Source organism: Caloenas nicobarica, chromosome 5, assembly GCF_036013445.1.
Source record: "Caloenas nicobarica isolate bCalNic1 chromosome 5, bCalNic1.hap1, whole genome shotgun sequence".
NCBI classification, from domain to species: domain Eukaryota; kingdom Metazoa; phylum Chordata; class Aves; order Columbiformes; family Columbidae; genus Caloenas; species Caloenas nicobarica.
This window is the reverse complement of record NC_088249.1, coordinates 12380322-12404083: the sequence shown is the minus strand read 5'-3', so window position 1 is coordinate 12404083 and position 23762 is coordinate 12380322. Positions and strand designations below refer to the sequence as shown.

At 43.7% G+C, this 23762-nt stretch overlaps 1 protein-coding gene across 3 annotated transcripts; it reads right to left on the bottom strand.

Moving 5' to 3' along the window:
- Nucleotides 1-1184: 1184 nt before the first annotated feature.
- Nucleotides 1185-12381, bottom strand: SLC25A29 (solute carrier family 25 member 29). 3 transcript variants are annotated; one of them, XM_065636682.1, is made up of 5 exons: nt 12277-12316; nt 10597-10640; nt 8510-8544; nt 5836-5919; nt 1185-5198 (listed from the first exon to the last, which is right to left on the bottom strand). In XM_065636682.1, exon 5 carries the CDS (start codon nt 5163-5165, stop codon nt 4455-4457), a length of 711 nt encoding a protein of 236 aa, XP_065492754.1. In that variant the 5' UTR covers nt 5166-5198; nt 5836-5919; nt 8510-8544; nt 10597-10640; nt 12277-12316; the 3' UTR covers nt 1185-4454. The 3 variants fall into 3 exon arrangements, with proteins under 3 accessions (XP_065492754.1, XP_065492753.1, XP_065492755.1); XM_065636681.1 differs by lacking the exon at nt 8510-8544 and having other exon boundaries at nt 12277-12381; XM_065636683.1 differs by lacking the exon at nt 12277-12316 and having other exon boundaries at nt 8510-8585; nt 10597-10626.
- Between the last annotated feature and the right edge of the window lie 11381 nt (nt 12382-23762).

Genomic DNA, 23762 nt, shown 5'->3' with positions numbered 1-23762 from the left:
AGTGGTGGCCTTTCCCTTTTCTGATCTAGGAAACTGATGCTTGACAGGTTTTCTTTTGGATCAATTAGTGGAGCCAGAACCTGAAGCAACCTCTCATCAGCAAGGAGAGGTCTTTTTCATAGGTTGTAACACACATAGAATCATAGAATAGTTTGGGTTGGAACGGACCTTCAAAGCTCATCTAGTCCAACCGCCCTGCAATGAGCAGGGACATCTTCACCCAGATCAAGTTGCTCAGAGTCCTGCCCAGCCTGGCCTCGAATGTTTCTAGGGATGGGGCATTTACCACCTCTCTGGGCAACTTGTTCATGTATTTTACCACCCTCATTGTAAAAAATTTCTTCCTTGTGTCCAGCCTGAATCTCCCCTCTTCTAGTTTAAAACCATTACCCCTTGTCCTATCATAACATGCCCTGCTAAAAAGTCTGTCCCCGTCTTTCTTATAGGCTCTTTCCTTTTAAGTACCAAAAGGCTGCTTCAAGGTGTCCCCAGAGCCTTCTCTTCTCCAGGCTGAACAACCCCACCTCTCTTGGCCAGTCCTCATAGGAGAGGTGTTCTCTTGCTCTGATCATCCTGGTTTTCCTGCATGGCATTTCATTTGGAGTATTGATGCTCTTTGTGGGCTAGTTGTGCTGTCTAAAGCCAAAATATTACAACCTACAAAGCTTTTTTTGTTAAACTCTTGCATCTCAGAGCCAAGCATTCTTCTGACCGAGGTGTGAACAGTGCTGTTGGCAGACCTGGTACTTGATCCTGATGTGACTCTGCAGGGACCCTACATTTGTCTTCTGCAGTTTTGCAGCCTTGGTGCTGCTCAGCACTGCTTAAACCGAACATGCAGAATAGGAAGGGTCCAAGCACGGTGCCAGCTCTTTTGTTCTAAAAGCAGGATTGTTCTCTTAGTAGCTATAATACCTTCAACTGAGGTACTTAGTGAAAAGATCAGTTTCAAGCAGCGAGATCAGGCAACTTCCCTTCTTTGCTTCAACGAACCGACGTACTCTGAGCCAGAGCAAGGCACTGTCCTTCCTGGTGTGCGTGAAAGGCAGCTGGGGAACAAGTTTCTTCAGGCAAGAGCCAGAAACCCCACCCTCTTGCACAGTTGATTTAACAGCATCCAAAAAAAAATATAAGAAGCTTTAAAGAACCACAGTAAAATTTTTTTAAAAAATTTATTCCCTCAATTTTATATACAATAATTACAGACTACTGTACAAAGGTGTAAATGGTCTTTGCTGTGAGTTGTGCATTTGCAGCTTCGTAGACAGATTTAACATTCAATTTGAATCTCAGTGCAAGTAGGCAGGAAAACATCCAACATACCTCCAAGGTATAAAAAGACATACCAGTTTTAAAGGTTTCTCCAGCATATATTGTTGCAGTGCAAAATACTATGAAATAGGGGGTTTTTTAGAAAATTCATATAAATTAAACACATATTGCACTTGTCCCAACCAAGTGTAACAACTTGTACTTAACTGAACTAGTTTGATATGTTTTAGAACATCCCTCACACACATGCACTCCTTCCTCCTGGCTATGTGTGCCAAATATGTGTAGTTTGTATTCCAAATCTTAAATAACTGTTTAGAGCTCTTTGACTAATGAAATCACTGCTAAATGCAAGACTGCTAAAAAAAAAAAAAATCACAATGGACTAATGTAACAAGAAAATTCTCCAAAACCCTTTTCAGTCATCTTTCCAGTAGCACTGTAACTAAATACATAAAAATCAGTTTTGTTTAAATTCATAATGCAAGCGTATTGAACACCAACCATTTCAGACATTTACACCCCTACTGTCTGGAAAGGAATTAAACCTCCAGTTCTAAACATGTACATATTTCTATAGTACTTCAAGCTGCTAAGCTAACTTTGCACCCACAAACATTTTGTGCAATACCACAGGTAGGACTTTGACTTCTGTACATTACTGGCTTCTATGGGGCATGTTGAGGGAAGTGGCACAAAGCTGCATTAACTTGAGAGAACAGTCTACTTTGGCTGAATCTGGTCAATACAACCCATGTACTCACCAAACGAGAAACAGAGGGGAAGGCAAGTAACATCTGTTTTACTAGATTTGAGTTTCCTTAAATCGTTACAAACATTGAAATCTAAAGGAACAAGTCCGTACAAGTGCAGATGCTAAGTCTATGCTTAAGATATTTATTCCAAGCTGAAAGGAAAGGGAGGTAGCTTAGAAACAAGTCATTGTTCACACTGATCTGCTAAAAAAAAAAAAAATAAAAATATTGCTACTAAAACCACTGACATATAAAAGCAGAGGAAGAGTAAAACACATAGCTAGCTGAATGCCAGTCTGTGCCTTAAACAGTTCAGGGTTACCTGCAAATGCTTCCAACAATTAATGTCCTCCCCTTACTTCACCTTAAAGGACTATACTTACTCCTGTTACATACAAAAAGAGCATTTCTTTTCTGAAAATATTTCTGCATTCAACTTAGTCATTCAGAACATGAGTGGAAGAAAACCTGATTTCTGATACTATGACACTGTCCAGATCCTTTTCTGGAGCTGCAACAGTAGCTGTGCAGTATTTTCTAAAGGCAGGTCCACATCTTACTTGGATACTATACTAGATATGCAGTCCTTAATAAGGCAATATGCTGTTTATACAAGTAATCAGAGAATCACAGAATGTTAGGGATTGGAAGGGACCTCAAAAGATCATCTAGTCCAATCCCCCTGCCGGAGCAGGAACACCTAGATGAGGCTACACAGGAAGGTGTCCAGGCGGGTTTTGAATGTCTCCAGAGAAGGAGACTCCACAACCTCCCTGGGCTGCCTGTTCCAGTGTTCTGTCACCCTCACTGTGAAGAAGTTTCTTCTCAAATTTAAGTGGAACCTCTTGTGTTCCAGTTTGAACCCATTACCCTTTGTCTTACCATTTGTTGTCACTGAGAAGAGCCTGGCTCCATCCTCCTGACACTCACCCTTTACATATTTATAAATATTAATGACGTCACCCCTCAGTCTCCTCCAAGCTCAAGAGCCCCAGCTCCCTCAGCCTTTCCTCATACGGGAGATGCTCCACTCCATCATCTTTGTTGCCCTGTGCTGAACTCTCCAGCAGTTCCCTGTCCTTCTTGAACTGAAGGGCCCAGAACTGGACACAATATTCCAGATGCAGCCTCACCAGGGCAGAGTAGAGGGGAAGGAGAACCTCTCTCGACCTACTAACGACCCCCCTTCTAATACACCCCAGGATGCCATTGGCCTTCCTGGCCACAAGGGCCCAGTGCTGGCTCATGGTCATCCTGCTGTCCACCAGGACCCCCAGGTCCCTTTCCCCTACATTGCTCTCTAACAGCTTGTTCCCCAACTTATGCTGGAACCGGGGGTTGTTCCTGCCCAGATGCAAGACTCTACACTTGCCCTTGTTATATTTCATTAAATTTTTCCCTGCCCAACTCTCTAGCCTGTCCAGATCTCGCTGGATGGCAGCACAGCCTTCTGGCGTGTCAGCCACTCCACGCAGTTCTGTGTCATCGGCAAACTTGCTGATAGCGCACTATTCCCTCATCCAAGTCGTTGATGAATATATTGAATAATACTGGTCCCAGTACTGACCCTTGAGGCACTCCACTAGACACAGGCCTCCAACTAGACTCTGCCCGATTGACCACGACTCTCTGGCTTCTTTTCTTCAACCAGTTCACAGTCTACCTCACTACCCGATCATCCAGTCCACACTTCCTCAGTTTAGTTGTGAGGATGCTGTGGGAGACTGAGTCAAATGCTTTACTGAAGTCAAGGTAGACCATATCCACCGCTCTGCCATTATCTATCCACCTGGTTATGTCCTCATAAAAGGCTATGAGGTTGGTCAAGCACGACTTCCCCTTGGTGAAGCCATGTTGACTGCCCCTAATGACCCTCTTATCCTTGGTATGCCTTGAGATGGCACCAAGGATAAGGTGTTCCATCACCTTTCCAGGGATGGAGGTGAGGCTGACCAGTCTATAGTTACCCGGGTCCTCCTTCTTGCCCTTTTTGAAGACCGGAGTGACATTTGCTTTCCTCCAGTCCTCAGGCACCTCTCCCGTTTCCCACAACTTAGCAAAGATGATGGAGAGTGGTCCAGCAATGACCTCAGCCAGCTCCCTCAGCACCTGCGGGTGCACCCCATCTGGACCCATGAATTTATGGATGTCCAGATTGCGTAATTGCTCCCTAACCCAGTCCTCATCAACTGAGGCAAACTCCTCCATTGTCCTGACTTCCTCTGAGGCCTCAGGTGTACGGGGCTCCTCAGGACAGCCTCCGGCAGAGTAGACATGAGATTTCATGAGATGAAATCCTAATTCGACACATTTAGGAATTCTTTATACAGATAACACATATTTACACCACTTGCGTGGGTCAAGTTTTTACACTTAAAAAAAACCCAGCCAGCCAGGATTTGGATCAGGAGAACAAACAGCTAGGGTTCACAAACTGGAAGGCTGCTGGATTACTGGACCTGGTTCACATCCACAAAGGTTGTCATCTGGCCTCATATACATTAGGAAGACAGTGACAGTAGCAAAGGTAGCTGCGTTGACAGGAAAAGCCCGGAGAAGTGTGGAAGTAAGACCTCTTGTGAACACTCTCCAGCCTTCTTCATAGTAACTCTTCCGGACACAGTCCAAAATGCCATTGTACTGTGTAACGCCTCCGACTCCATCGGCCTGGAGCCGGGATTTGATCACATCCACGGGATAGGTTGAGAGCCAGGACACAATTCCCGACACCCCTCCAGAAAACAGCAGTTTGGGAATAACGTAACTGTCTTCAGCTTCACAGCCTAAATACCTGGTCATGCAGTCATAGGTCAGGAAGTAAAAGCCAAAGCTTGGAGTCTCTCTTATGAATGTAGAGACCATGCCCCGGTTGATACCCCTCAGCCCTTCCTTTTGATAGATTTTGAGCAAACAATCCAGAGAATTTTTGTAGTTCTTTGTTTTTTGTTTGTATTCACCTGTTCCTTGAAGCTGCATTCTTGTCTTTGCCAGCTCCATGGGACAGCAGATGATGCACTGGATGGCCCCGGCCGCAGATCCTGCAAGGAACTGGTTCAGAGGAGTGTCTTTGCCGAGAGCACGAAGTGTGTTTCCTTGTACACCGAACACAAGGGCGTTAATGAAGGTAAGTCCCATCATTGGTGACCCAATACCTTTATAGAGTCCAAAAGCCTAATAGAAGAAGGAAGGAAGGAAGGAAGGAAAAACTCTTTTTAACAGTGGTGTTGATAACCTCCTGAAACTCTGCAGAACGTGGCCTTTCTGGCTCTTTCTAACAGTGACCAGGGGATCAGTACTATCTTGCTTTGTAATAATAATTTCATCGCTGCCTAGGACACAAACATCTAAACATTTCTAACAGTACAAATATATAGTTGAACACATCCAGAAAATAATCATAGTCCGTCCGGAGAGAAGTTTCATGGTAAATTTTACACTTTATTTTTTAATTAGCTAAAAGCCTAATCCTTTTAGTTATGGTCTTAAAGCTTCAGCAGAAAAAAAGCTTCACCAATTTCTTCACTCATTGCTCAGATTGCTTGGATTCTCAGAAAATTAGCTATTCAAATAACTCATTATCTTATTTTAAAAGTTAACTTCAAAATATCAACTTCCAATTTAATGATCTTCACAAAGTTTCTCGCAAACTTCTGACTACAAGATCTGCCCTATGGTCAGGTGAGGTTCAGAATATGCTTATCTCTTGATCTTCAATATTTGTACTTTTTTTAAACAACGTACTTTCCCACCCTTCTGATACAAAATATATGAAGATACAAAATATGCAAAGCGTTAATTTTGTACTTACAGATTCTTGCTTTATGATGGACTGAAAGCAATGGAAGGTCCCACGATAGAGAGGTTTCTCTACATTTTGAACTTGGAGACGAACCTATAAAAAGTTGTATGAGATACTGATTTGTATGTCAAGAGCAGCCTAATTTGTAAACTACTATCTTGTACATATACAGAGATTTGCTATAGCAATGTATTATATATGCAAGAGCACAGGCTGGACGCTGCAATGCCATATGTGGCAAAATAACTTGAAAATATTCTAAGTGTTTCGAATTAACTCTTGGGGTGAAAACACGAAGAGGAGGATTAACAACTTATTGTGAGTATTAGAAAAACATTATGTGGAAGTACAACAGGGTACACTGTTATCTAGAATTTCAGATTGAAGTTTTCCAGTATTGGCTACAATAAGTACTTTCTTTAGCTGCCAGGAATATTTCTGTTCACACTAAGGAATATCTGTACGAACCAAATAGAATTTTGTAAAAATTTCTTTACAAATAAAGCATGAAATAAGGATAATTGTAAAAGGATGGAAAAGTTCAACACCACCACCCATAGAGTTCCTGGTTACCAAACTTTGGGTGCTTCACTGAGATCTGATCTCTTTTCAGAGGGTAGCTGGGAAGAGATTAAGACATTTTTCTTTGCATAAGAACAGAATGAAAAGCTACTTGTCCTTTTAAATTTTAGTCTGTTTGGGTTTTTTTACTTGATAAATGCAAACAATTTATGAGGGTGTGGCTGTTTCAAACCTTAATGTTAGTAATCAGTTAGCTTTTCCAAAACTGAAACAGTATGTTCTGCTGGACAGATAGAAGCTATTGTAACTGGTGAGATCAGGAGACAGGCCAGTTTCCCAGATGTTTTTTAACATTTAATGAGAAAGTCCAATTTGTTTTTTTTCCTGCTGCCTTGTTCTCAACATATTTCAAACAAAACAAAAAAGCCTCATAAGCTACCTGGTTTGTGCAAAACCCCACACTGCAATGAACTCAAATAGGTTTCACTGGATTGGAAAAGTTAGAAATCTGTCTTTGATCTCCAGCATGGAGGGCTCTAATGTTCCTGAGAAAAGATGCTTATCAACCATTTCATGCTGCTGCTACAACTCCAGGGCAAAAACTTCAAGACTCTTATTCTGAGCAAAAGATTATCAGGTGTATGCAAGAAATTCCTGACTGTAAATCTTTTTATCCCTGTTTGCCTGAAGTAATAATAAACACCACCACAACAATGAAAGACCCATAAGGTGATGTGGGTCTAGAAAAGGATTTAGGGACATAGTTTGTCAAAATTCTATATTCAGGTTGGCTTTCTTTGAGGCAAAAAATAGTTATTTACAAGTTCAGTATTGTTTTTATATTTCTACAACATGTCATTTTATGTTTTGTAAATCAAAACTTTAGTTTTCAGTCTTTTTGGTATACACATCAGTGTATACTAGCCATAAGGGGAAGCTGAGACCACCTCAGTTTTTCCAATTTGGAAGAGGGTTTTAAATCTTCTTAGACTTAAAAGTAGGCTTACAGTAGGATTCAAAGAAAATAAATCCTTTGTTACTCAAAATGCTGTTTGGGAGTCAGGCAGATTGTTAAAAGTGCCCAAGCAGCAGACCCACAAGCAAAGTCATAAATCTTGACAAGCTGTCAGAATTGCACAAAATGAAGCTTTAACTCCATTTATAACTTACTGATACTGTTTCAAACCCTGACTGTGAAGTCACAGGACTTCCACATGTTTGTCCTTTGGGAGAACTGCAGCTCAGGAACCTTCTTTAACTTTTCTATATGCTTGTCTTTAGTAGTTCGGAATTAGTCATCTTCTGTATATAGATTGAATTTCCTAGTGGCATACATCTCTCACTATTTTTGTCCAAATAATTTGTGAAATATTGACCAGTTAAGCCTCATTGTAAGATTAAATACTTAGAGTGTACTGATGCTCCAGGTCTAAGAATGAAAACCAGCTCTTTCATTTAAGCACAGCGATGACTGTGTAGGGTACCCATATTAGCAAACTGCCAGGTAAGGCAATGAATGCATATGAAACCTTATTTCATGAGTATTAATGCCATATTCAACAAGCTCTTTAGTGTGTATAACTATAGGATGGATGAATCATGTGCAAAGTTTAACACTCTGGTCTATTCATTGCCCTATTCTTGCTTCCTTCTTACTTGAAACCACCGTTATTAAGGTTTTAAGTTCAATAGTAACACACTGTAATTTTATATCACTAAGGACTTGCATAAAGGTACTCAAGACAAAGCACAAAAAATACAAACCACCACACCCCCAAAACAGTCCAAACATTTAATAATGTGCAAAATAAGTGAATTAAAAGTGTTTGGGCAATGAAAATGCTCTCCAAGTATATGTAGTGGATAAGATCTCAACAACAGTGTGCCTGAGATTCAGTTTCAGAGTCACCGTGTGTGGAAGGGCATACAGCCAGAAATGCGTACCAGAAAGGAGGTTCAGAATAAGACTTTACATTAAAAAATAAAAGTGATATTTAAACCCCACTCCCTCCATGCCATAGCTGTAGAAGAGGGACACATCAGTTTAAAAACTAAAAAGGGAAAAAGCTTCATAAGTCTTTTAGATCTTTATTTGAACTAATACATTTGGGAATAAATTAAGACTGAGAGAAACAGAAGTGTTCACCTGGGCTATACTTACTAGGTAACTCTCCCGTGATGAGGCTTATCTGTCATCTACAACAAAGTAACACTTTTGCTGTTAATGAAGACAGCCCCTAGCTCAGAAAGTAAAGGCAGTTAAAAGCAAAAAAAGCAACTTTACACATTACATCAACAAACCAGGAATAAGGAGTTTGCCAGTTCTGAGATCAGCTCAGTTGTGGGTTTCGCAGGGTGACAGCACCGGCTTAACCTCTCCCTGCATGTCCCACCAGCCCCCTCCCCGCTTTGTGAAACATGATCACTGGCCAGAAAAAAAAAAAAAAAGAGCTTAAAAGACAAGACAGAAGTAAAATTCTGGCTTATCTAAGCAGCTTTCCCATTGTTCAGTTATGTTAGAAATGTACAATCTAAGTTGACTACCAGATAGCCCTTTAAACACTGCAGAACTATAAAAAAGGATTAATTCTTAATACACATACACACACAATAGGTTATGCATTTTTTTTAAGACTGGTTATAGTGTTAGTTTTCCCACATACGGTGGTGACTATGCTAGCTAATAACACAAGCATTGGTATTTTCTCTAACAAAAAAATAGATAAATGTTTATAATACATTCTAATAGGTATGAAAACATAGTGTGCCACAATGGATTTCATAAAACACTTTAAGTCATCTGCAAAGAAACTAGTTTCTTCCATTGTAAAGCAAGATGCTTTTTCTAAAGCAAATACATCTATTTTGTATTAATACATCTGCAAGAACTAGCCTGGGAGCCCCAGTTTTACAGACACTTACATGTTTATTTTCATGCAATAGAAGCAGTTCTACTTTAAAACAAACAAAAAATAACCAAACCCCATGTGTTTAACTTTAATCTGAGGATAGAATTTTAGCAGTTTTGCTGGCTTCAGTGAAATGACCCATCGCCTTAAGTTAAGCATGTAAAACTTGGCAGGAGGGGATTGAGAGAAAAAGACAGCTGGCCCTGTATCACCATAAAAAAAAAAAAAAAGTGCAAGCCTGAATAATGCCTTTCCTGAAAATATATACTAGAATTCAACCCAATTACTTTAACAGTCAAATTTACCATACTCTGAGAAACATATGTACAGTTTTTCCTATTTGAGCAGCTTGCACTTGACTGGCAAGGACTAATATCCACTAGCTAAGAAAATCTGTATTGAATTAACCATGTCCTAGAATACAGGATATGGTGATGATTTCAGTAACACTATTAGGCCTTTGCGTATCTAAATCAGCAAAATAAAGGTATTCCAAATATAGCTGTAGCGGATGGCATGCTGTCTGCTGCAGTCAAGTGATCTGGTGTATCAGTTTAGCAGGTAATATTTCGGCATCCCTCCTTCTTCCAGTGCAAAACTTTGGATAAGGCTGTCAAAAAGTGACTACAGATGCCACTGCAGTCTGAAAAGTGGGCTTGGACCTGTGGGAGTCCTGGCTGAAGCACCCTCCAGGAGATTTCAAAACTGATCTTTAACAGGTCTTAGCTACCCTTAGTATGCATAATACATGTAGCTAAGCTACTATCAGAAAAATCAATTTTAACTAAGAAAATTATAGAAATACATAATAATACTTAAAGGGAGGAAAAAGGCCCCAGGCAAGCTTTGTGCTGTGGGTTTTTAGCCACTTACACTCTTTGGCTACTGTGACAAATCAGTGCTTGAGGAGTAAGTAGCGGAGCTCGAGGGAGAAACAAAATGCAAATGTTCAACCTAGTAACAAAGTAGTTTTGAGTTCCAAATGCAGGGAGAGGCAGTTTTAGCAGCCAGTGTTGAACACTGTGGAGAAGGAAGCTTAGGCCAAAATTAATTAAATGGAAGATTGTATTTTCAAATACAACATTGTTACTGCACTGAAGAACTTGTGGTTTATGCCAACATTTGTCATGTTACTGGGTTGAATCATACATACAAATCATTTTTCACTTCTGAAGAGCTGGAGACTGTAAATCTATAAACCATGCTTGAGGAGGCTTGCTCCGAACTTTCCAGCACAGATTTATGCTCCTACAGCATCTGGGGATTTTTTTTTTTTCCTCCCCTACTCCTTGGTAAAACTTTGAGTTTTAGAGACAAAGTTATTTCATAATCGACCCACCTTAACAGTGTCAAATGGGTGTCCTACCAGCACTCCAGCTGCGCCTGAAACCAAACAAATGCCATGGTTATGACTCAATTTTTCTTCCCAGGTCTGGTGTTATTGTAGCCCCAACAGGACCACCAGCCTGAGGTGTAAGTGTACAACATCACTGGCAGGCCAGGGATAGAGCATCCTACCGAGCCAGAAGATAAGAGATCTACAGTTTAGTCCTTCAGGCCAGTACTAGGTGCCTTTATGGTCCTCAAGCTTGTGAGCCCCAGGCAGAGCTTGACTACAGAGCGTGCCACATCATATGGGAAGTTCAGCAGTGATTCCTGGCCCCACCCTGAGGCAAGTCCATTGGGCAGAAATTGCAGATTTCATCTGAAGAAAAATATTTCATGTACATGCCACTCTGAGGAAGCATAGAAAACCTGGAAGCTTCTTTAAAAGCAAAATAAAATCACTGCACTCTGCCCATAGCCTTTCCAGATGTGATGGTAGCAGCTGTGGAAGGACCACACAACTCTTGCTTTATTCTAGCATTGAAGGACTTGTTAGGAGTTACATGCTAGACCTATTAGTTATACCGCCTAGTCTGAATACATGCATTTTACACTGAAAAACACAACTACTGGCTGAAGCAAGGGATCCTTTAGCTCTCTGCTTGTGTGAACCAAATCTGGAAGTTCAATCCATTTATGACCTTCTCACATTGGCAGAAAGATAATGTCCCTCCCTCTCTTTAAGAAGATGTGGCAGAAATACGATGGCCACTCTAGGATGGAGGAGTCCAGGTTGGTCAAGGTCACCACAGCAGCAAGATAGCCCAAGTCACAAAAATAGCCATGTGCACTGTGTTCAGCATGGAAAGACCAGTGGCACAACTGACCATGCGGGATCCCTGAAAAGGCAAGGATCACTCGGATGAAGTCAGAGAAAAGCTGAAAAAAAAAAAAAAATCTCTGCCAGCTTGGCAAGGAAAACAGCAAACACAAACAACTGAAAAGGCCGGAGAATAAATCTCCTGAACCCAATTAACAACTGCTAAAAATAGAAGAAGGAAGGCTGTAAGCAGATGCACAGGGAAGAGCAAGGCGAGCATACATATTCTCTCCTCCTCTTCACGTTAAATATCTGCACTATTAATATTTTCAGGTCAGAGGGTTTCCTGAGCCTGCTGCCGCCCGCTTGCTGACACCGGGAGAGCTCCCTTCCCACCGGCCGCTGTTTCCAGCCCTTTCGGGCAAACCCGCCGCTGCGGCACCGCCGCGGGCAGGGCCAGCCCGCAGCCCCCGGGAAACCCCCGAGTCCGCCCGCCGCCTCCCCCCTCCCGCCACCCGGTCCGGGCTCGGCCCCGCGGCCCTTCCCATCTCCCCCCTTGCCCAGAGCAGTTCTTCTCTCCCAAAATAAAAGCGCCGCGCCCAGCTCTCCCCTCCACCCCATTTTTTCCCCCTTTTTCCCCTCCCCCTTTTTTTCCGCTTTAAAAAATTTTTCTATTACCCCCTCACTTTCCCCCTCCCTTTTCTTTTCATCTTCCCCCTTTTCTTTTTCTCTTTTATTCCCCTTTTGCATTTTCATTTTACCCCCCTTCCCACCCTTTTATCCCCCCTTTTCCCTCCATTTTTCTTCCCCGCTCCTCTTTTTATTTATTATTATTATTATCATTATTTTTTCCGCAGCTCCCCCGCTCCTCACCGCCGACGCATCCCGCGAGGAAATCCAGAGCCATGCTGGCAGCCTCCGCTCCCGGCGGGGCCCAGCCCTTGCGCGACGCCGCTCCGCGCACTGCCGCGCCCGCCTCGCCGCCCGCCCTTTCTACCGCCCGGCCCCCGCCGGACTGAGGCCGGGCCGCTCCTCCGAAGGGGCGGGCTGCGGGACAACTCCCCCCCGGCGCCCGCAGCCACTGGCGGCCTCGCCGGGGCGGCTCTGAGCAAAGGGCGGGACGAGGATGGGACTACCGGGGATAGGGAGGCGGAGTCCCCTCTCCCTCCCTCCCCCCCCAAACCGTTCCCTTCTTTGCAGCTGCATCTGAAAAATTTAACCATTGCAAAACCCTGAGTAATGACAGAAAGATGTTCTGGAGGCTGTGGAGGTGGTGGTTACGTGGAGCAGAGCATCCCTCCTCTGCAGAGCATGGGTTGCCCAAGCGTGGTTTTGGGTGGTTCGGGGAGGCTGTGGAGGGGTATCTCGCTTTCTGGGTGAACTGCTGTTGTGAGGAGTTTGGAGGGGATGCCTCCTTTTAATAGGGGTGCAAGGCCTGTACCACCTCTCCTATGAAGAGAGGCTGAGTTGGGGTTGCTCAGCCTGGAGAAGAGAAGGCTCCGGGGAGACCTTCTTGTGGCCTTTGAATATATAAAGGGGGATTATGAAGACTGAGAGAAACCTTTTACCAGGGCCTGTAGTGACAGAACAAGGAATAACCATTTAAATTAGAAGGGGAGAGATTTACATTATATATAAGGAAAAAGTTATTTACAATGAGGGTGGTGAGATGCTGGAACAGGCTGCCCAGAGAAGCTGTGGATGCCCCATCTCTGGAAGTGTTCAAGGTCAGGTTGGACAGGGCTTTGAGAAACCTGGTCTAGAGAAATATGCCCCTGCTCATGGGCAGGGGGGTTAGACTAGCTGATCTTTAAAAGTCCCTTCCGACCCAAACCATTCTGTGATTCTATAACCAGACTCCCCCAGCAGTCTTGTCCCAGAGAAGAAAGGGCTGTGCCAACAGATGTGGGCTCTGTGCTGACTGCTGCCCCATGGCTCAGCTGCAAGTGCAGGGATGAGACCCTGCCTCTGATGGTCAAGGCCACAAATCATTAGCCTGCTGCCCATGGGGCTTGGCAGAGCCCTGGATCTCAGTCTTGTACATTACTGCTGTGCTGGACCCTGCAGAAGAGGCTTCTTTCCTCCCCACAGGCTTTTCTCATTTTATATTAACTCTACTTTCCTACTAACATTACTGTGCGTCAAGGTGCCCTGGTGCCAGAGCCTTAAAATGGGAAACTCAAGCCATTGAGAGTTTCAAAATGTTTTAAGCTGCTTGTTATTTCTGAAGGCAATGTCTGAGAAAAAGGACTACCGGAGGCCTAGAACAATAAGTAGCCTATTCGAGCTTTGTTTATAGTAACATGGTCTCTTCAAGGCCTGCAAAGTCAGCTTTTAGAGAGTAAGTTCCAGAAGCAGAATGGAAAAGCAGATGGATTTTTATCTTTTTATCCTTTTTTTTTTTTCCTCTGCATTGCTTTCCATGGCATGGCAGTGCTTTTCCAAGTCTAGCAGCTTAATACAAAGCCAATAAAGTCTTGCAGTGAAATAGTATATTAAAAACAAAACCAACTTTGACCTTCTGCACAAGCCTTGGAAACATCAGCTTGGCCTAAAATATTCCTGGCCAAAGTGTTTTTAATCTGTTATTCAAATCCTCTGATCTCCCAGGCAATCTGCCTCAGACAAATTCTCTACCAGAAATGTCTTGTAATTTTAATGTTTGCCCTGCTCTTTGCAGGCACCTTTTAGGTTATCTGAAGACAGTTTCAAATCCTAATCTTTTCACCTCTGAATTTTATTATTATCTTTTGATCTCTGATTCTTCTTACCCCCTTTTCCTCAGCTGATCTGGAGTTCCTTGAACTGGCCCCTAAGGCCTTGCCGAGTGAGTAGTGGGAGATTACCTTGGGTATTCGTAGACAACACTCATTTGTATTTCTGAATATGAGATCAGATATAGGCAAGAGTCCTTTTGTAACATAATGTAACGTAACATAATGTAACGTAACGTATCATAACATAATCACACAGAATCACGGAATCACAGAATGTTAGGGATTGGAAGGGACCTCAAAAGATCATCTAGTCCAATCCCCCTGCCGGAGCAGGAACACCCAGATGAGGTTACACAAGAAGGTGTCCAGGCGGGTTTTGAATGTCTCCAGAGAAGGAGACTCCACAACCTCCCTGGGCAGCCTGTTCCAGTGTTCTGTCATCCTCACTGAGAAGAAGTTTCTTCTCAAATTTAAGTGGAACCTCTTGTGTTCCAGCTTGAACCCATTACCCCTTGTCTTACTGTTGGTTGTCACCGAGAAGAGCCTGGCTCCATCCTCCTGACACCCACCCTTTATATATTTATAAACATTTGTAACATACCAAACATAACATATAACATAACATAAAACACCAGATAATACAAGGCAGCATTGTTGACTTATGGGCAGCTTGTGATACACGATGTGCCCCAGACCCTTTTCAGCAGACAGCTGCATGCCACAGTGTTCCCTGTCTTGTACTTGTGCAGTTTCTTTCTACATGGTCATTCCTAGCTGTCCGTGCTAAATTGCTCGATCCAGGTTGTTTTTCCAGTTTGTCTAGATCACTTGAATTCTGATCTTGCTGTCCATGTTTTGCAGCCCCTCCCAGGTTGCTGCAACCTGCAAAGGCCTGTCTTGTTCCTGCGTGCTTGAGCTCTTCCCAACAAGCTTTATTTAATTCTACTAGAGGTTTTATTTGTCATTACTGAATCCCATTGCAGCAGGCGTGCACTTCAAAGGGGACAGGGGGCACTTTATGAATTAGCCCAGGGAACATCAAGGGCTTGCTGGTATAATGCTTGAGATGTCAAGGGTTGGGTCACCAAGGAATGAGCATGGGGGAGTTTCCCTTTCGTTCATCTTTTCTTGATTGGGGTTTTGTTTTCTGTCCAAGTTACACTTGTGGGGCAATGTTGTATGAATGTAGAGGAGTTTATTAAGCTTGTATGAAGGGGGGACAGTGAGTCAATAGAGGTGCTTATATTTGTGTGTGTCTTCCATAGGGGCTTTGTGATAAAGGGAAGGAAGTTGCAGAGCTCTTACAATTGGGTAGTATTACTTAGACCAGACATTTTGCCTATTAATCCAGGGCCTTATGTGTGCAGTACAGATACAGTCTTGGAGAGAAGAGCTAACCTGACACCCAAGGAAACTCAGATTTAGTGATTCTCCTCTTCAGTCAGGCTGTTTTTCCAGATAGTTTGCAAGCTATGTCTGATCTTGCATCCGCTTTGCCGATGTGTGGTGCCTCCGGCTCAGGGCGTGACTCAGACGTCAGTTGGGAGTTACTGAGCCCCTCAGGCTCCACAGATTTGGCTCAACTGTGACCTCCTTTCCTTTTACTCTGCTGAGGCGGATCCCAACATAACTTACAACCCACTGGGATGCATCCCCAAGAGAGCTGAAATGAGGGGCTGTGCTTTCCCTGGTTTCTTCTTCTTTGGGAGCGTTTAGCTTCCCTGCTGGACGGTAGAATATGGGCTCATCAAACAGAGAAAGCAGAAAAGAGAGAATTGACAATGGCTTAGGAAACATAGGACCTGCCAGCACATACAGCAGCAGCACTGGCACATGACTGAGAGAAAAGGTTAAGGCTGTGATTTAATGTCATCCCTCAGAGACCCTCCTCCCTTTGTCCCGTTTTCTTTTATTTCTGAATGGTGGCAGTTCAGGTTGAAGAGGCTTTGCAGGTGATGCTGGAGGGGTGAGATATGACAGAAGGTTCCCCTTCATTTTCCTGGCAAGAAGTGACTCTCTTGGTTGCCTACTGCCCTTGGTGGCACCCAGGGAGGATCTGGGAGAAGGTGAGCCTGGATGGAAACCCAGGAAAGGGAACTGGGAGAGTAGGAAAGGGATCAGAATAAGAATGAGAGTAAAGAAGGAGCCGGTCAGAATTAACACTGCGTGTAAATGAAGCATGAAGAGAAATGGCAAAAGCAGAGTGAAATTCTGGTGGCAATGGCATGCAATAAAAACCATGTTATTGAGTCAAGTGTTTCAAAATCTTTCTGCTTGCTTGTGAATTTGGCATCAATAATGGGCCATGTCCCACTAGATATGTCCCACTAGAAGGTGGAAAGTGGTGGATGGATGATCTCCCCTTTGCTCCTCAGAGCTTCACTGGGGCTTGGCCAGATCTGGGACTACCTGGTCGGAGAAATTCCTTTCATGTAGCCTTCTGCCCTCAGTTCTTTCCTTATCTTCTAAGGCAATGCACTGCTGCATCACCACAACTTCGGTACTCATCACGTCAGCCAGAAAAATGCATGAGTTTCTCTTTTTATTTTGAGTTGGGATTGGATTTTGAGCTTTTCCTTCCTAGCATCCACTTGGGCTCCCTGAATCACTCTTCAAAGACTCTCTAGGGCAGCAGTTCTCTGTGCCCTGTTTGTGATGTGAACCCAGGTGGCGTTTACACCATGTGCATGCAGCCATGTGAATGTTGCATCTACAGCAGCAAACTGCTTGCAAGGAAAACCTTGCATTTTCCAGAGACCGCGGTCTTCCCTGGAAGCAGATAAGAAATAAATGGACTGAAAAATGGGAGAAAGCTGCTTACAGGTGTTACTCCGTGGTCCTTTCCCTGGCATTACCTTTAATTGCAAAGTTCTGGTAACTAACCTACTGAGTCCTTTCCTCTTCTGTCACGCTTTTAAGCAGCCAGCAAGTAGGCTAGAGAGGGCAGATCTACACAAACACACTCCCGTACTGGGTCTTCTCTTTTCGTAGGTTCCATCATTATTCTCTGGCCTGTGCTGGTACTATGATGGCTAAGACATAATAATTACCTTTTAATGTATATTTGGGGATGGAGCTGAGTCCAAAATACCTGAAATATTACGAGGACTATGTCTTCTTATGTTTGCTGCAGGTGGAGGGAGTTTCTTTGTTGCTGGCCTTGGAGAACCCCAGAAGACTGCATACGCGTGCAGTCGGCCACATGGAGAGCAGGTCTCCAGCAGAATCCAAATGCTGAGCTGTTCGGCAACATAGTTTTAAGATATCAGAGACCATGAAGAGGCGCGCTGAGAGAGGAGGGTGGGCACTGAGTCCAGTTACCTGAATTAGTAGCTATCGACCAGCCCAGCAGCTTCGCCCATCTCCCTCTGCACATTACTCGATCACTCAACAAATTTACTTGTGACTGGTGACAGTGAGCAAAAAACTGTTGGGAAATCATTCAGGAAAGGAAGATAAAAACTCAGTAGCTGGCATCTTTATAGCATTTTCCAAGTCTGGATTTGCAGACAATATAGCCTAGGCCTCAGGCTGTTTGTGTGAAGTAAAAATATGCAGTTATGTCTATTTCATAGATAAGGAGATGGTAAAACTGATTTGTCAGGGAACAGGAGGAAGAGCTAGGAGGAAAACCTCCTCTGCCTGCTTCCTCTCTTCATTGTTAAGCTACCCTGTTCTTACAGGAACATTTCTGAGAGGCAAAGGATTTTTCACTGCCAACAGCTATACAAATATGCTTTCAACACCATTCATTTGAAATCCTCTGGCAAAGTTTGTATCCCTATGCAAAGTCAGGGACTGGGAGACCAGGTCTCCAGCTGAATCTGAATGCTAAGATATTCAACAGTGTAGACACACATTATAGTGCACCAGTCAGTAATGAATGAGGACAGCCAAAAAAGGCGGGAATATGTTGTGAGGCAATGCCACTAAGGTTTATGTACAGAGATATTTTTAATATCTTGGCCTGTCTTCAAGGCAGCTTCCTGCTGGGTCATATGTGGGCTTCCAGCTGTCACGTGAAGTATGTTTGTCATTGCATTAGTCATATAGAAAAGACACCCATTTGTTAGAAACTGAAAAACGGGCTTGGCAGCATGACTAATGCGCCTTTGCAGACACTTCTGAAGTGCTCTGCAAGACGAGTGCTCATACGCTCCTGAACTAAGGCCAGGGAAAGCAGAGAGTGATAAGTTAGGCTGTGAACTTCATATGATATTCAGAGACGGTCTCTGCTGTCAGTACTGGTGTCTGGGTATTCTTTGCTAGTGCTGGGGGTGCTAGTGAAAAAGCTATGGAAAGTTCTGGCTTAAACCCCATTTTTTTCTCCAGCTCAAGCCCATGGAAAAGGTCAGATTAATATTGGAGGCACAGAGTTGAAATTTTGCTGATGAAACAGGTCTATATTTCTACTAGAACTGTGTACACTGCTTACAAAGATTTATGGCAGAGATCCCTGAATTAGTATTGATCAAGTTAGAATGGGTATCAGTAACTCTTTGACCCCAATAGTATGGGGATCCTCACTGGAATGAAACTTGCTTCGTAGCAGAATTTTTAAGGGAGATGCTTTGTTTTTGCTTGAATGAATTTAGTAATTCAGTGTAATTTCACTTGTTTTCCACTCCTGCAAGATAAAAAAATCTTAAATTCTTTTGTGTAAATCCCCTCTTAACACAAGCTCATAATTACGCTGGTATTTTGAAAAAGTTCTGAACTCATTTGTGCCAAGATTGCCAGTTAAGTATCTTTATAACAATCTTTCCCACGTGATCTTAGCAGCTGATATCAAAGTCCTAAATAATAATGCTTTATAGTTCTAGAGCTGAGTTTTCTTCTAAATTGCCATGTAGCTCTGAGGTTGTTAAATCACATCAAAGAGAAGAAAGACTGTTGGCTAGTCAAAATGATGTAGCATCTTACACATTTTTTACTGGTGTACAGCAGAGATCTGAGGGTGACACAGTTTGAGAATATTGGAGAAAAAGCACTGATACTGCAACAGCATCACCAATGATTTGGGGCTTGTCACTGTACAGCTATGTTTCGTTGCTTAGTGCTTGAACTACTCCTGCTGAAAAGGCTGAGGGTTGTACATTAATATCATCACGACAAGTAAAGAGCACATTATTGCTTGGTGGGCAAGAGGAGGTGGGGAAGGTGAGTGCCTCCTTCTGCCCCTGGCTCTCCAAGCCTGCTGCCAGGTCACTGACTATGGCTGCTGTCCATTAAAGTGCAGAAAATGTGCAAGAGGTTGGAAAGAGGCTCAAAGTGCAACCAGAATGTCAATAAAAATTCTGTTATCCCCTTCCCCCATCACAGCCAGGAGTCCTCCTAAAGTGCTAGCAACATCAGCTGGCATAAAATCCTGTACAGGACCTGACTGAGGTGGTGCACAGGCACGTTCCTCTTATTGTAAAGACTAGGGTTTGTGGGGGAAAAAGTTACCACATGTTAAAAGAACCACGAGAGCATTTCCATTTTATATATATATATATACACACACATATATTTGTGTTTTTTCTTTTTTTTTTTTTTATTTTTTTTTTTTCCATGTGAGTGTTTATATAGGGTAGGTGCTGATGTTGTTGTTTCCACCTTTTCCCAGGATTTACTCCTGAACAGAGACTTCTGGCTCTCTGAGAAGTGCACTTCATGGCAGTGGACATAGAGCACACTGGTTGTGCTGATGAGATGATTAGGTATAGGGAGATTGAATGACTTGCCCAAAGCCAGAAAATCTGTGTTACTTCTTGAATTGCTGCAATCATCTTCAGTCCTTTTGGAAATGTATTATTTTCCCTTCCCTTGGAAATGCATGTAGAAACATTACAACGTTTTATCAGCTTTCCAGAGGTGAAATCACTGATCACTTATACCTGCCTAAAAGCAATGCAGTTGCCTGTGCTCAGAGTGGTTTCCTTACCTGTTTTATTTGTTCGTTGTGAAATTGCTGCTGCAAATGATTGAGTCCTTGGATTTTTTTTATTTAGTACCTGAAATGCAGGACAATGAGACACTTTGATGTGAAAATCCATAACACAGCTGGAGCCAGGAGGTTCCACCCCCCTTTCCACCCACCTCCACACAAGCCAAGCGCCTGGCTCTGCCAGCTCAATGTTGCTGGTGTCGCTCTTTCCAGTTCTGCTATGTGCAAACACCCAGGTGACGTAGTGGGGCAGTGCTGTTTGAACAGTCTCTTCAGTCAAGGATTTTTCTTAAATAAATTGGTCAGGAATTAATAGATATGCATGTGAGTATGATATTGCATAGCGTGAGGGGAATAGAAAATGCAGTCGGTTATGGCAGGAACATTTGGAACATATGAGGAGTGGCTAAAGACACTTGGTTTGTTCAGCCTGGAGGAGACTGAGGGGAGACCTCATTGTGGTCTACAGCTTCCTCACAAGGGGAGGAGGAAGTACAGGCAAGAAGATGTGCCAGGGGAGGTTTAGGTTGGACATTAGGAAAAGGTTCTTCACCCAGAGGGTGCTGGAGCCCTGGAACAGGCTCCCAGGGAGGCAGTCATGGCCCCAAGCCTGACAGTGTTCAAGAAGCAATTGGACAATGCCCTTAGACACATGGTGTGAATTTTGGGGTTGTCCTATGCAGGACAGGAGTTGGACTCAATGATCCTTGTGGGTCCCTTCCAACTTGGGACATTCTATGATTCTATGATTTTCTCAGCAAATCTGGCTTGACGAGCTAGCAGGTGGTGGCAGAGGCGAAAGAGGACAAGCTTCTCTTTCACTTTGCAGAGTGGATGGAATTGGTAACATCCTGGGAGTGATCTGTGGAAGGAGAGGGGTAAACAGATGCCCCTGCTTTTTTGCCTCACCTAAAAGATGTTATTTACAATTCATCACCTACCTAAAGTCTCTCTCTTCACCTTTGCCTTTACTCCATACACTTGTGCCAGTCCTCTGACCCCTCTGCCACTGTAGCCATGGAGCAGTTCTCTCTGCCTGGATGGGCAAACAGTTGCCTCCTCCCATGAAGCAAAAGCAATGTCTCATTCATCACGCGCTGTGCAAAATTAAGACATTCCTCACTTTTCTATCACTTAATTTCATAATTTCCAGATTGCTCAATATCATTAATTTCATAATTTCCAGATTGCTTAATATCATTGGTCTGTCTTTTCATCTGACAGCACCTTCCATGCTCTGCTTTCTCACAATCCCCTGTGAAATCCACTGATTTTGAACAAATTCCTCTTAAACAGTTCGCTACTGAAGGAAAGGACTTGTACATTATTCCTAGGGGAGTGCTATCCTTGTGGAGGCTCCAAGCATGCGGTTTGTGTATCAGACTTCCTAGAACATGCTTTGAGCAGACCGTCTAGGTGGAGACAAGGCACTTTCACTCATACCTTTGTAGACATGGACCATGGTGATTCTTTACAAGCTGGACTAGCCATGATGTCTGTCAGTCCTTGGACATTGTGTCAAAGGATGAGAGAAGTGACTTTGATCTGCTGAAAGCAGACCTTGAAGATCTTCCTGATAATTCAAGATTTCCTTGGGCTGTTTTTTTTCGGGCTGTCTCTCTTCACCTGTGTCATCGAGGGGCTAGGTTCTGGTGTTCCTAATGAGGCCAGTATCTGAGAGCTGGTGTATCTCTGAAACCTGAGGAAGAGGAGATGAAGGAGGAAGCTCCTTCAGCAAGGCATGAAGGACAGTGAGACCTTAAGGGCTCTGCGTCTCCAGGAGGACTCCTGGCAAGAGAGGCTGAATCTCTGCCTTGGGGAATCGCTACTCTTCCAGAAGCTCTGGCCTCACCACCATTGCGTGGTGGCCGGGCCGAGCGGGTCACACACAGCTGACGAGCACGGCATTGGATGTCATTTGCCTCTGAGTCCTGTCCAGACACCAGGAATGAAGGACTGAGGACAACAGTAGCGGTGACAGACAGTGTTTGCTTGGTTCTCATGTTACCCTGCTAAGCCCCTGTTGAGGCAAATGTCCCTGGAGTAGCTGTGCGCATGGATTCCTCCAGAGCTGGCTGGCCCTAATGACACCTTCATGGGTCGAGGCGAAATGTCTCAAGCACCAAAAGATTCTTCTTTCAGATGGCTGCCTTCTGAACGGCTTCTGTTTGCAGAGAAATTCCAGTCATGTGGAAAATGTGACTTCTCCCAGTATACCTCATCAAAAGGACTGAAAACATGATCGGAAGGTTATCAAAATGCTTGAATCTGGAATCAGCTTCATGCTATATAAAGCAAACTAATATTTTGATAGAAGCATTGGTGTGAATGAAGGTTAAAAAAAATTGAAAGGGTTAATTTTCTGTTGCATAAGGGAGGGGTTTGTGTGTTGTGGGGTTTTTTTGTGTGTGGGGGGGTTTGTTTGTTTGTTTGTTTTTATTTGTTGTTGTTGTTGTTGTTTTCCTACAATCTCAGAAGGTCTCATGAGGAAGATTCCCTTTGAAGTGTCCAGCTCAGATAGAGAAGACAGAAATTTTGCTTGGTCTTGCGCCATTTAGCGAGAAATACTGATTAGCCCTGACACATCAGTCATCCAGTGTGACATGCCAGCCAGTATCTATTTTCTTGCTGATATTGCACCAGCCACTGCAATATATAGAAAAATCCCACACAACACCCCTGGCCGTGTGGTGGAAGGGAACGCATGGCAACACGTTCATGTTGGGAATATAATGAGTTTCTTCACTTTTCCTGGAAGCAGCTCCCAGAAATGCAACATTAAACAGCAGTGTCCAAGCAGCGGTCCTGAAGGCACCAGTGACTGCTGCAGTGTGGGCTGGGGTGGCTCAGAAGGTCCCTGGTCCCTGCAGGAACCAGGAGGATTTAGGCTCCCGGGCTGGCCCTCCCGAGGGGACTGTGTCCTTGTCCCCCGTGTCACTGACACAGCAGGTTCCACACCCGGTCCTGCTGCTGGAGAGGTTCCGCAAGGACAGCAACCAGGAATGGCTGGTGGGAGAAGTGGAAACAGCACCTTTCCCTGCACTTGGCACATACAAGCTGTTGACGAACTGTTAATAACTCCTGTACAGTCACTAGGTGTGACAAGGAAAAGCTACTGAATAACCCGGTGTGCTTTAGCAGCTACATTGCTATCTCTCTAGATAATATTTTACTTCTGGTTTAAATTTTTGCTGTCCTTGCATGATGCTACACTGCAATAAACTGTTCTTTCCAGTGCAGAAAGTATTCAGGGAAGAACGTGTAAGAAATTATGGGAAGCAAGTTTCTAAAAATCCTTTAATGTTCAGTTCCTAGAAACTCTGAGCTTTGACAGTGAGCTGTGCTATACGTCACGGACACATCAGCCCATTCAAACTGTGCACTTCAGTGAGAAAGAGGTTCTTGTGAAATGTGTGAGAGACAGTACTGGGGATTAAAGTCCTCGCTCCTCTGTGAAGCTGACCCATGGGGGCAGCAGCCGTGAAATTTTCTTTTCACTTTACTGATGATGTGCCTTGGCTCTGACCCGCGGAAACCTCTTCAAGAGGAGTACAATTCAGGTCACGACTTGGCAAGCCCTTCACTGCATCGGGACTTTGGTTTCCAGGTTCACCCCTGGCAAAACTTAACCTCTCTGGTGTAGATGTGGCAGCCCTCTGGTGTGGGGCTGTTGTGCAAAAATAGGCAATATGGCATTTTCTAGCACTCTTCGT